Genomic DNA, 13,167 nt, shown 5'->3' on the forward strand with positions numbered 1-13,167 from the left:
GAAAACTCAATCATGCAAAATAAATCAAGATTTGTGTATATGCTAGTCTTTTTAGGACCAGTTGGGTGACATGTATTAGGAATATAACAGCGTACATTTTGGCCTGTCCTCGTGAGTAATTTATACGTTTGCAAGTAATTCAGTGATCACTGTGAAGATGAGGGATTCAGCTAAATCTCAAAACGCTTATGCTTATCTAGTAAACTTCTAAAGATACTTGAAAATAAAAAGGTGAAAGGGAGGGAGGGGCTTAAAACAATCACCATCACCTGGGAAAAGATACTGGGTTAAAATATTAGACCTAAAGGCAAACAAGTCGGACCTGATGGTCTGCATCCTGGGGTCGCAAAAGAAGTGGCTGCAGAGATAGTAGAGGCATTGGTTATAATGTTTCAAAATTCCTTAAATACAGGAAGGACCCCATCAGATTAGAAAAGGTAAAATGTAACACCTTTATTCAAGAAAGTAAGGAGACAGAAAGCAGGAAATTATAGGCCAGTTAATTTGCAATAGGAAAATTGCCAGAATTCATTATTAAGGAGGTTATGGCAGGATACTTAAAAATCATAATGGGATAAGCCAGAGTTCAACATGGTTTTGTGAAAGGAAAATTGTGCTTACTTCATTATTCGAGTTATTTGATGAAGCAACATGGTTAAAGGGCAATCTGTAGATGAGGTGCACTTAGATTTCCAAAAAGCGTTTGATAAGATGCCACACCAAAGCTAACGACAAAAAATAAGTGCTCATGGTCTAGGGCTCTTGGTATAGCATAGATAAAGGATTGGTTCACTAATGGCAAATATAGAGCAGAGATAAAGAGGCCTTTTTGGGTTGGCGAGCTGTAACTAATGGAGTACCACAGGGATCAGTGCTGGGGCATCAACTATTTCCAATTCATATCAATGATTTAGACGAAGGGACCGAATGTATGATGGGATTCAATGTGTGGTGGTTAAACTCGCTGATGGCAACAGGATGGATGGGAAAAATAAGTTTTCAAGAGGAGGTCCCGTGTCTACAAAGGGATATAGATAAGTGAAGCGAGGGAACAAAAACTTGGCACATGGAATATAATGTGGGAAAATGTGAACATGTTCACTTTTGGAAGGAAGTATAGAGAACACTGTACTATTTAAATGTTGGGAGGATGTTTCCTCTTGCAGGGGGAGACCAGAACTAGGGGGACAATCCTTTAAAACAGAGATGAGGAGAAATTTATTCAGCCAGAGTGGTGAATCTATGGAACTCTTTACTGCAAAAGGCTGTGGAGGCCAAATCACTGAGTGTCTTTAAGACAGAGATAGATAGTTTCTTGGTTAATAAGGGGATCCGGGGTTATGGGGAGAAGGCAGGAGAATGGGGATGAGAAACATATCAGCCATTATTGAATGGTGGAGCAGACTCGATGGGCCGAGTGGCCTAATTCTGCTCCTATGTCTTGTGGTCTTATGGACACTGTTTAAGAATGTGAGGTCTCCTTTTAGGACGGAGATGAGATTTGTTTTCCTCTCAGGGAGGATCTGTGGAATTCTCTTCGGAAAGCAGTGGAGGCTGGGTCATTGAACACATTCAAGACTGAGTTAGACAGATTTTTGTTATTCAAACGAGTCAAAGGTTATGGGGGGGGGGGGGGGGCACACAGGAAAGTCGAATTGAGATCGCCACCAGATCAGCCATGATCACCTGGAATGGCAGAGCAGGCTGCAAGGGCCGAATGGCCAACTCCTGCTCCTAAGTCCTGAGATGGGTTTGACCAATGATGTGTGGCAGACCTACTTAAACGTTCTTATTTTGCCACTCGCCCTCACCCAGACGGTCGGGAGGAGATGCAGGGCGAGTGTAAACTCCGCTCCCATTTCCGACCTAACCTGCAGGGCGGGGGTAGAAAATAATAAAACTGCAACCGTCTGCAGAGCGACAATCTGCTCCCCGATGGATCATGTTATACCTGTCCTCGCGTGTGGCTGTGAATGCGGCAGTTTCCCAGCTGAGATCTGCAACTCCCCCAAACGTCACCGCAACCAGCGGGACATTTGATCACATCGGCCTGTTGTTGGGGCGGTGCAGTGTGAACCCTTCCTCCATCCCCAACCCCTCCCCTCCCCGTAATGTGTCCCCTGTCAACCCTCAGTTACAAAATCGAGCAATCCCAATTGCTCAGAACCTTCTGGTTTAATGATGTCGCATCTGAACGACGAGGTGCTAAACACCGAGTGGTGAAAAATCTGAAATAAAACACTGGAAACCCTGATTCGAGCCAGGAGGCGGGCATTCGGGGGTGCCCGGGTTTACCGAAAGCTGAGGGGAGGCAGGAGGTGAGGAGTCGCCGTGAGCGGCTGCTGCTGGAACAGAGCTGGTGAAATTGAAGCGGTTGTTGGATTTCAAAGCCGGGCGCCGAGGAGGAGGAGGGGGGAAAATGCAATTTGGAAGGACCTCTCGGTAAGTGTTGCTTTGCAGCATGTTGGACGGGGTCAGATCTCCAAAGTTTCGGTGTCGAGCTGTGGTCGGGGGAATTAACTCACATTTTCCTATATTTTCAAACAGTTTTGAAAGATTCTTCTCCGTGGTGCTGTTCACCTTGCAGACGGCAAAGATCGGGGCTGGTAAGTGATGGACACGATGATATTCGGTGGCTTGGTAACTGCTGGCCAAAGTTATTCACTAAGATTGAGTCATTCCTTTTGGCGGTCGCCGGGAATACTCACGCGGATGTGTCTTGGTCAGTTTCAGGCTGTGAAGGTGAAAACTGTGAAGGCGGAGATACTTCAAAATCGGCGGGGAAACCCCACGGTTCCGCCTTAAACCTTTTCAATCAGTTCAACAAACAGGCGGAAGAGCGCAAGTCTGGACACGGCGGAGCGATCATCCCCTTCATTGGACTGACAGACAGTAAGAGCAACAGACCTGAGTACAACTGTACAAAGTTACAGCATTTGGAGATTATTTGTCAGCCACTAACACGCATATTTATTAAATAACGGTAGCCGGTCACTTCTTCATTGCTGGAGATTTTTTAAATAAAATTTAAAATATTGTTGGAGGCAAAGCTGCAACGCCCGGGCAGAAATCGTAAACTTGACCCGCGTTCGGCAGTTCCCCTCTCCCACCCGTAATGAATTAAATCTTCAATAATCTCTCCTCGTTTCTTTAATCCTTATCCAAACAAACCAGCCTTTGCTAAGTAAACACACCACACTCATTTGCTTTTATTGCCTTCCAATCAAGGACTACCCCTGCTGGGCCAGGGACGACTTTCAGAGGAGAGAGAGCATCCATTCTGAATTCGGGACCATAACTGATAATAATCCGAAAATATATCTACATAGAACTTTACAGAATAGAAAGGAACTTGCTTTAATGGTCCCAGTTCCCCAGTAGGACAAATAGCATTCCTAAATGTATGAATTCCGCCAATGGGAGGCCTTGTGTGAAATTGACTTTTGAACATCGGGAGGCTCTTGAGGTTATCCACTTTTTGAGAACTTGCTGGATCTGGAGTTGTCCGGCTTTTTTGGTCTTCACCATCGAACCGGCCTTGGCCCTGATAACGTTTAATTTAAATATGCATGTCTGAGGGGTGATCCCCAGTAACTGGTGTTGCTATTCTGATATAGAATGTCCCCACCAATGAGTTAACTGCGAGGAAACAAAAGGTTTTGCGTGTGTTAGAGTGCTGTTCATGGCCTGAGGGCATCCCCAAAACAGCTCACAGCCAGCCGCTGAAGTATGTTTGACGTGTAATCGCCGCTGTAATGTAGGGAAAGGCAAGTTGCTCCAAACAGTCCAATGAGATGCGTGATCAGATTGTAGCCTGGAGTTGCGTCCGCACTTGCAATCCAGAAGCAATCAAATTACGTACCTTAATAAATCATGCAGTTTTAGCTGTGAGTTATGCTCACATCTGCTGTACGCCCAATTATCCTTGCTATTTTGTTATCTGATCGAAGTAATCCTTGCCCACAAAGGTGACCAGACCTCTGACCCTTAAATGCGAGTACCCTCCAATTGTAATAAAAACAGCAAATGCTGGATACATCCAGCAGCTGTGGCCGCAGGTGTGAAGAGCCAAACAGAGTTGATGTTTTATGTCACTGACCTTTCATACAACTTTTGAGTTGAAATTTTTAATTTTTACGGCACAAAGAGGAAATAACCTGGTGTGGCTATTGTCCCATTACACCCTGATTGTTTATGTTGATTAATGTCAATTTTAATATTGGGTGTACTCTGATGTGATTGCCAGTATACTTGGATCCACCTTGACATTGATGAAATAGGCATTGTTTCAGGTGAAACCTTTGGTTTTATGTCCAAGGGAGATCTCCAATATGTTTAGTGTTGTTAGTTGAAGGATAAATTTTGGTCAGCACACCAGGGCGAACTTCCTTGCTCTTCCTTGAGTAATGCTTTGGGATCTTTTCTGAGAAAGCAGGTGGAGCTTCAGCTGAATATCCCATCCGAAAGTCACCTCCATCTGGATTGCACTGAAGTATATATCTGCATTATGTCTTCAGGTATCTGGAGTGGGTCTTGAATGCACAACCTTCTGATTTAGAGTTAAGAGTGAGACTATCAAGCCAGGACTGACACCGAAGAGCTCTTTAGAAATCTTCAGATCAACGAAATTTAAACAGCCAGTGAGAAACGTTAGTGCAAATAAAGCTAAATTACACATGTGCTTTGTGAACCAGGGTGCAAGGGATGTAGTCTGCATGTTACATGGGCCATCGTTTGAACTAAATTTCCTAGTTCACCAACAGTAAATATTCATCATGACGTTTTCTAATTTTGATGCTCATAGTTTCTTCCTTCCTAAAAGGGAGTCACTGGCCCCAATTGCTCGTCTTAATATTGGTTTATTTGACCTTGCAGAGCATGCCTCACTTAGCTTTCACAGATGTGTGTTTTCATCAGTATTCACCAGATGTTGATTGGCATATATTTCTCTATCTGTCCAATCAAGTGCTCTGGGGCAATTTGTAACGACCCTGTCAATGCATTGATGCAATTTTCCTGTCATCTGAGCCAAACAAATGTCAATGTGAAAATACCTATAATCTGTATGCCTCATTTCCACATTGTATTTTACCAACTCAGCCATTGGGGTTCAAACTTAAACTACAAGTGTTTGATTAAGTGTTATATATACACATATACAAGCCATCATTAACATCTCTAAAATAAATCTTATACCTGTGTTAGCTTTATCAAATACCTAAAATATCCACTTCAAATATTGAGATAAAGGACTCTTTAGTTTTGTTTTATTTTTCAAATGGTTTAGGATTTATTTCTCTTTCTCCAGGTAGCAGGTTGAACAGGAATTGTTGTCAGAATGGAGGCACATGCGTACTTGGCAGTTTCTGTGTTTGCCCTAAATATTTCCTGGGGAGAAACTGTGAATATGATGAACGCATCAGGTAAGATCAGTTGTGCTGCCTGGATTTAAGAAGTGAAATCATCCCAGTTTCTGACAGACGAAGTTTAACTGAGCAGCAGTTTCTGAGGGCAGGACTTCCGCCCTAGTGAGGGGCAGAGATCCCACTGTTATCCAATTTAGCCCACCCTCAGTCCTAAAATAGCCCTTGGTGTCTGATCTTACTTAATTTACGCTCTATGTAATTGAAACCTAAAATTTGCTAATAGTGGTATGTTTATTATGAAAACATGCTTTTGTAATGTATATTGATTATTAGCATTAATACTGCTGAATGCCTCTAAGTGATCTAATAGCCTGTTTGGGTGGCTCAGTGGATAACAGCAATAGATTTGAATGCCTAGGTTTGAACTGAGTGATCTGACCAGCAATTTTATCCTACAATTTATCCTTAATTGTCCTTGGCTAGGGAGGAGAGAAATAAACAGGGCTATTTGCTTCCGATTGCTATATGGCTGGTTCTGTTGGAAAGGGCATATGTGTTTGTCTACTGAGGAGAATATCAGGCTCTGGTATAATGTTTGCTGACAATTGCTGTTTGGGCTTATAGATTATACAGGCTATATGCGCGAGGTAGCCCAGGACTACCTCAAGTATGAATCATACTCCAGCAGGAATCAGTCTACAGGGGGAAAAAAATGGAAGGAGAAATTAGTTAACATCTGATATCCTGAGAGGGAGCCATTAACCTGTATCCAGTAGTTGCGTATAGGTAGTTTATACTGAATACTCTCCTTTTTATCTCTGACAGGAACTGTGGCAAGATTCCTGAGGGAGCATGGATACCCCAAAATTGTACTTGGTGTAGATGCAGCTATGGAATTTTGCACTGCATTCAGGAATCTCACGATGACTGTGGTGAGAAATAGTCAATGTCTTGTAACTTGGATCTTATAAAAATTTCAGTGTAAAATTTTATAGTAGTAATAATAATATACATTACCAGGGTAAACAAATATCATTGCTCCATGAAATGATCAGAATCAAGTCATCAGTCTTCACTAATAACTAATGGAAATGTCTAAGCAAGTGAGAAAGCTGTCGATGGTAGAAAGCTTTGGCTTTGATTATAGGGAAGCTGTTATTCATTAAAACAGCCTCACCATAGGAGGAAATATTGGTCTTAGAGGGAGTCCATTGAAATGAGGATGAACCCTTAGATGAATCGGCTTGTCTATGATGAGGGACCGTGTAAACAAATTAGATTCATTTGAGATGAAAGGAAGATTAAGATGTAATCTGATTGAGTTGTTTAGCATAATTAAAGGAATTAACATGGTAGAGAGGTTTGATCCTTCCCCTAGTAAAGGCTCAGAACAAAGAGTAAAGGCCTAACACTTCCAAGTGTCAATGGTGGGGAATCTCACCAATTATCATCCCAGAAAGTCAGAAGCAGCACAATACTTGCATGTATTTTTAAAATATGAACTATAAAATCTTAAATTCTTCCACTTCCACTCTAATTTTAAGTCATGCAAAGGGTTAGTAGTACGGAGTGCACTGGCCAGAGGGCCACTGATGCAGAATTGAAAGAAAATACTTACCTGACCGTAAATATATTAATGGAGGGTTGGAATTTTAAAAGCTGCAACACCTTATCTGGAGAAATGCGCTTGTCGGCCTTTTGGCTAAGATCAAACCTAGGATCAAGCATGCGATCAGGTGCAATGCCTATTCTTGTCACCTTGGATCTAGTGTGTCTCTCTTGTGGTGACGGTGAATTGGATTCAATTTGAATTTGAATTGGTTTTGGGAGCAACTAAGGAAATGGATTAAGGATTTTCCCTGTCCACTCTGTGCATTGGCTTTGTAACTGTGAGAAAGCAATACCATTTTTAAAAAAGGGGCAATTTCAAATTCCCACGAAAAGCTTAGATGAATACTCTATTAACATGAATTCTGTGCTTATGGGGTTCTTAACATTTTCTATTTTCAATTTCTTATATCTATTATTCACTTTCAATAACCTGATATAAAAGATATGAACATATAAAATAGGAGCAGAAGTAGGCCATTCAGCCCCTCAAGCCTGCTCTGACATTCAAAAAAAACACGGCTCATCTGTTTGTGATTTGAATTCCACATTCCCATTTACCCCCCAATAACCTCTGATTCCCTGGCCTGAGAAGAATCTATTAACTCCGCCTTAAAATTATTAAATGGCCCTACCTCCACTGCCTTGAGAGTTACAAAGGCACACAGCCTTTTGAGAAAAATATTCTCCTCATCTTTGTCCAAAAAAGGGAAACCTAATTTTAAAGCAGTGCCCAATTGTTCTGGACTCACCCACAAGAGCAAGTATCCTTTCTCCATTGAGACCATTCAAGATCTTGTATATTTCAATCGGGTCACCCCTCACTCTTCGAAACTCCAGTGAAAACAAGCCCAGTCTGTAAGGATGGATTTACAGTTAGTGGGGCCCTGTGCTAATCTTCCATGTTTGCCCCCCCCCCCCCCCCCCCCCCCCCCCCCGGCCAACTGCAGTCATCCCATCCCCCCACCTCACCCATCCCCATCCACTCTCGCGCCCACAGAGCGCAGAAGCGGAAGCCACAAAATCTATTTAATCAAGCTTTGTTACATAAAATGTCAAACATTTTTGCTAACTTCAGCCTCTTGCGTCACCTTAATCTTTCTGTGTTTTCGACTGCCAGACTGATAGCGCCACTTCATATTGCTAAAAAAAACTTATCTTGATTTTAGGCAGCTAATAAAGTGCCTGAAAGAACGGGCGTTTTCACAGTAGATCCCATGCTTTTATCAGGTTCTGGCTCTGCAAAAATGGGATCCATCTTCGAACTATGAAATTGTGATTTTAATCATGGATTTCAAACAGTACCCACTGTACTCTCCCCCCACCAATTACCCCCTCGCTGCAACTCCCTCACAGACTCCCTCCCTACAACTCCCTTACAACTCTTCCTCCATGCAACCCCCTCGCAAACTCTACCTTTCCTCCAGCTCCTTCACAAACGCTCCCTCCCTCTGCAATCCCCTCACACACTCCCTCCCCTGAAATGCACTGACAAACTCTCCCTTTCCCCACAACCCCCTCACACACTCTCCATCCCCCCTCCAATCCCCTCACACACTCTCCCTCCCCTGCAACCCCCTCACAATCTGCCCCATCTCCCACAACCTCAGTCTCCCCCCACCCCTCATCCCCTCACACTCTCCTATTCTCACCTTGCTCATCTGGGGTCTCCAAGACAAATGTAGGAAGTAATCAACCTCTGATTGGATGCCCTGCTAATTGCCTGGCCATGTTGATGTGCACTCCAGCTGACTGTGAGTGTTCCAGTACCGGGTCTAGCGGTACAACAGAGGGCCTGCCAGTGCCTAGGCAATGTGTGTTTCATTGTAAATCCACCCCTTCCAGTCTTGTCAACCTTTCCTCATAAGCCAACCTGCTCTTTCCAGGTGTCAATCTAGTAAACCTCCTCTGAACTGCCTTCAACGTATTTAGGACCTTCCTTAAATAAGGAGACCATAACTGCACACAGTATTCAACTGCACACGATATTCAGGATGTGGTCTCACCATTGCCCTGTCTAACAGAAGCATAACACCCTTATTTTTATGTTCAATTCCTCGTGTAGCATTCCATTGGCCTCCTTAATTACTTGCTGCATATGCATGCTAATTTTTTGTGACTCATGCACTAGAACACCTAGATCCCTCTACACCTCGGAACTCTGCAGCCATTCTCAATTTAAGTACTACTCTGCCTTTTTATTCTTCCTGCCAAAGTGAACAACTTCGTATTTTCCTATGCTCCATCTGCCCCAGATTTTTGCCTACTCACTCAACCTACCTATATCCATCTGCAACTTCTTTGTGTCCTCTTCACAACATATTTTCAGATCTAATCTTTGTGTCATCTTCAAACTTAGCTACAATGCCTTTGTTCCCCTCATCTAAGTCGCTGATATAAATTGTTAAAAGCTGAGGCCCCAGCACAGACCCCTGTGGACTCCACTTATGCATAGTTGAAAAGGACAACACAATTCCTGCTTTACATAGCTGCTTGTGTAAACTCAACCATGTTGGGAGTGCTATGTTGTCTTCTCAGTAAGTCTTAAACTAGAGAGGAGGAATTTGGACAAGATCCCATTCTGCTGAAAAAACATTTCTCAGCATTCATTATCACCTTCTGGAATTGAGGGTCAAAACCTTCCAATAAAAAAGAATCCTGGAGATTTAGTGCCATTTTTGTGGGTCTTTCCAGGAGGCTTTGCTGTCCTCCAACAATAAAACATTGCAAATTCTATCACAAATCTTCTAACAACCAATCATGAGCCTTTGCCTTCTACTGGAATTTCAGACAAAGTGGCAACAGAAGGCAAACATAAATTGTAAAGAATAATGCACAGCATTTGCAGCCTGGAGCTCCATTCACTCAACATGAAATGTAAAAGAGCACAAAGTAACACTAGCAAGTTTACTTCTATTTGATATTTAGGCTGGAATATTAATTCCTATGTGCTTAACCTTTCATTTCCTTTATACTTCAGATATTAAAAGAGCCCTAAAAGAAGATCTCAGATATTACCAGTTACTCTCAGATGGTTCCCAGCTGCTACCAATGAGATATTTGCTGCTGCCAGGGATATTACTTACCACTGTATCATTTTGAACACAGTGTGTGTTCATAACAAACTGGAAACACACTGTAGTACATTTAGTTATGTTCTGGGGAAATGTAGGGAATTTATTCCTGCCTGTGAAAAGATGCTGTGAGTTAATGTGCAAAATCGATTTGTGGTTTTATCTTCCAATGGAATTCTCCAATAATTTTCCAGTGCATTGTAACGGTTTTGTCATGAAATAAGAATTTATGAGAGGGAAGGAGGTCTGCCTGTGCACCTTTTACGTAAGACACAAAAGTCATATATCACAGTAGGTGGGTCAGTAACTGTACCAAAAGATGGGAGTGTTGCAATGATACAGTCGCACAATATTGCATATAGGGAATTGTTCAAAACAGCCTTGTGCAGATTAAAAACGCTACAGTTTGGTGAGTGGTATCACTATTTTTCTAGTTTTATTGTTCAAGGAATTAACTTGTTAAACTGTTGGAAGTTGTCTGTCAAAAATCATTTTTTTAGAGTGTTATTTAAGTTGTAAATATTCCTGTTGTAGGTATGATATTTCATAATATAATAATAAATCTATTTATGCCAGTATATAATTGCTCTTAATTATCTGTGTTTTATTGGTGATCTGGGCTTGATCCATTGATTTGATGGAAAATGATGCGGGGTTTGCAATTTCTCTGTGATGGTATTCTTTATTGGCTGTTTATTGGCTGTTCAACTACGGTAGGCATTACTACCACCTTGAATCCTGCTATATTATTCCCTAGAATGAATTGAATGCTTGAAAGGGCAAGGTTTCTACCACGCCTACCATTACTTCTCCAGTCTTCAAGCTACTCTGTAAGTTTATTTTTATGAAAGAAATATCTTTAGTTTCACCATGAATGCTGCAGGCCAGAATCTTTTTCTTCAATATCTATTCTGGACAACGGTACAACATTAGAGATTGACATGCACCTATATCTCTTAGAATTCAAATATCTTTTCTCATTCCATCCTGTCCACTAGGAAATACTTTACCATGGCACACAAAATCTTTTTTTTTTTTAAAATAATTTTTATTAAAGTTTTCACAAAATATCAACAACAAAATGTAAAAGGAACCCAATAGAATTAAATACAAAACAAAACAAAACAACCCAGTGCCCCCTCCCCCCTATACATAAATAATAAATTAACACCCCAAATTAACACATAGCAAATATATACACCCCCCTCAGATCCCCCAGTGTAGACAAACAAAAATAAAATAGAACCCCCCCGTCCCCCCCGGGCTGCTGCTGCTGCTGACCATTGTCTACCGTTCTGCCAGGAAGTCCAAGAACAGTTGCCACCGCCTGAAGAACCCTTGCACCGATCCCCTTAAGGCAAATTACACCCTCTCCAATTTAATAAACCCCGCCATATCGTTGATCCAGGATTCCACGCTTGGGGGCCTCGCATCCTTCCACTGAAGAAGAATCCTTCGCCGGGCTACCAGGGACGCAAAGGCCAGAATTCCGGCCTCTTTCGCCTCATGCACTCCCGGCTCCTTTGCAACCCCAAATATTGCGAGCCCCCAGCCCGGTTTGACCCTGGATCCTACCACCCTCGACACCGTCCTCGCTACACCCTACCAAAATTCCTCCAGCGCTGGGCATGCCCAGAACATATGGGTGTGGTTTGCTGGGCTCCCTGAGCACCTAACACACCTGTCCTCACCCCCAAAAAACCGGCTCATCCTTGTCCCGGTCATGTGTGCCCTGTACAGCTTAAACTGTATGAGGCTGAGCCCTAGGGCATCTGTCCACGTCCCCTCCTCGATTTCTTCCCCCAACTCCTCCTCCCACTTTCCTTTCAGCACCTCCATCGAGGTCTCCTCCTCCTCCTGCATCACCTGGTATGTTGCCGAGATCTTTCCCTCTCCAACCCACGCCCCTGAGAGCACCCTGTCCTGTACCGTGCTTGGCGGCAGCAGCGGGAATTCCACCACTTGCCGCCTGGCAAACGCCCTTACCTGTAGATACCTAAAGGTGTTTTCCAGGGGGAGCCCGTACTTCTCCTCCAGCTCACCCAGGCTCGTAAACTTCCCATCCACAAACAGGACCCCAAACGTCTTATCCCTGCCCTTTGCCACCCTGAAAACCCTTCATCTATTTTCCCTGGGACAAACCGGTGGTTCCCCCGTATCGGGGTCCACACCAAGGCCCCACTTCCCTGTGCCGCCTCCATTGCCCCCAAATTTTGAGGGCAGCCACCACCACCGGGCTCATGGTATACCTCATTGGAGGGAGCGGCAGTGGCGCCGTTGCCAGCGCCTCCAGACTTGTACCCTCACAAGACGCGTCTCCAACCTCTTCCAAGCCGCCCCCTCCCCCTCCATCACCCACTTGTGCACCATTGCCGCATTGGCAGCCCAGTAGTACCCACAGAGGTTGGGCAGCGCCAGGCCCCCCCCCCCCCCCCATCCCTACTCCGCTCCAGGAACACCCTTCTCACCCTCGGAGTCCCTCCCGCCCACACAAACCCCGTTATCCCCCTGTTGACCCACCTAAAGAAGGCCTTCGGGATAAACACGGGGAGGCACTGGAACAGGAACAAAAACCTTGGGAGTACCGTCATCTTGACTGACTGCACCCTACCCGCCAGGGACAGCGGCAACGCGTCCCACCTCTTAAACTCCTCCTCCATTTGCTCCACCAGCCTCGTGAAATTAAGTCTATGCAGGGCCCCCCCAGCTCTTGGCCACCTGGACCCCCAAATACCTGAAGCTCCTCTCCGCCCTTTTTAGTGGGAGCTCGCCAATCCCCCTCTCCTGGTCCCCTGGATGAACCACAAACAACTCGCTCTTCCCCATGTTGAGCTTGTACCCTGAGAAATCCCCGAACTCCCTGAGGATCCTCATTACCTCCGGCATTCCCCCCACCGGGTCCGCCACATATAGCAGCAAGTCGTCCGCATAGAGCGACACCCTATGCTCCTCCCCACCCCGCAGCAGCCCCCTTCAGTTCCTCAACTCCCTCAGTGCCATAGCCAGGGGTTCAATCGCCAGCGCGAAGAGCAGGGGGGACAAGGGACACCCCTGCCTCGTCCCTCGATGCAACCGAAAGTACTCAGACCTCCTCTTGTTCATGGCCACACTCGCCAACC

At 44.3% G+C, this 13,167-nt stretch overlaps 1 protein-coding gene across 2 annotated transcripts; it reads left to right on the top strand.

The window, feature by feature from the left end:
* Positions 1 to 1,770: 1,770 nt before the first annotated feature.
* Positions 1,771 to 10,618, top strand: LOC140409083 (cryptic protein-like). Of its 2 annotated transcripts, XM_072497180.1 has the most exons (6): positions 1,784 to 2,442; positions 2,548 to 2,606; positions 2,728 to 2,892; positions 5,309 to 5,423; positions 6,192 to 6,298; positions 9,955 to 10,618. In XM_072497180.1, exons 1-6 carry the CDS (start codon positions 2,420 to 2,422, stop codon positions 10,074 to 10,076), a joined length of 591 nt encoding a protein of 196 aa, XP_072353281.1. In that variant the 5' UTR covers positions 1,784 to 2,419; the 3' UTR covers positions 10,077 to 10,618. The 2 variants fall into 2 exon arrangements, with proteins under 2 accessions (XP_072353282.1, XP_072353281.1); XM_072497181.1 differs by lacking the exon at positions 2,728 to 2,892 and having other exon boundaries at positions 1,771 to 2,442.
* The last annotated feature ends 2,549 nt before the right edge of the window (positions 10,619 to 13,167 follow it).

Source organism: Scyliorhinus torazame, chromosome 3 (genome assembly GCF_047496885.1).
Source record: "Scyliorhinus torazame isolate Kashiwa2021f chromosome 3, sScyTor2.1, whole genome shotgun sequence".
NCBI lineage: Eukaryota > Metazoa > Chordata > Chondrichthyes > Carcharhiniformes > Scyliorhinidae > Scyliorhinus > Scyliorhinus torazame.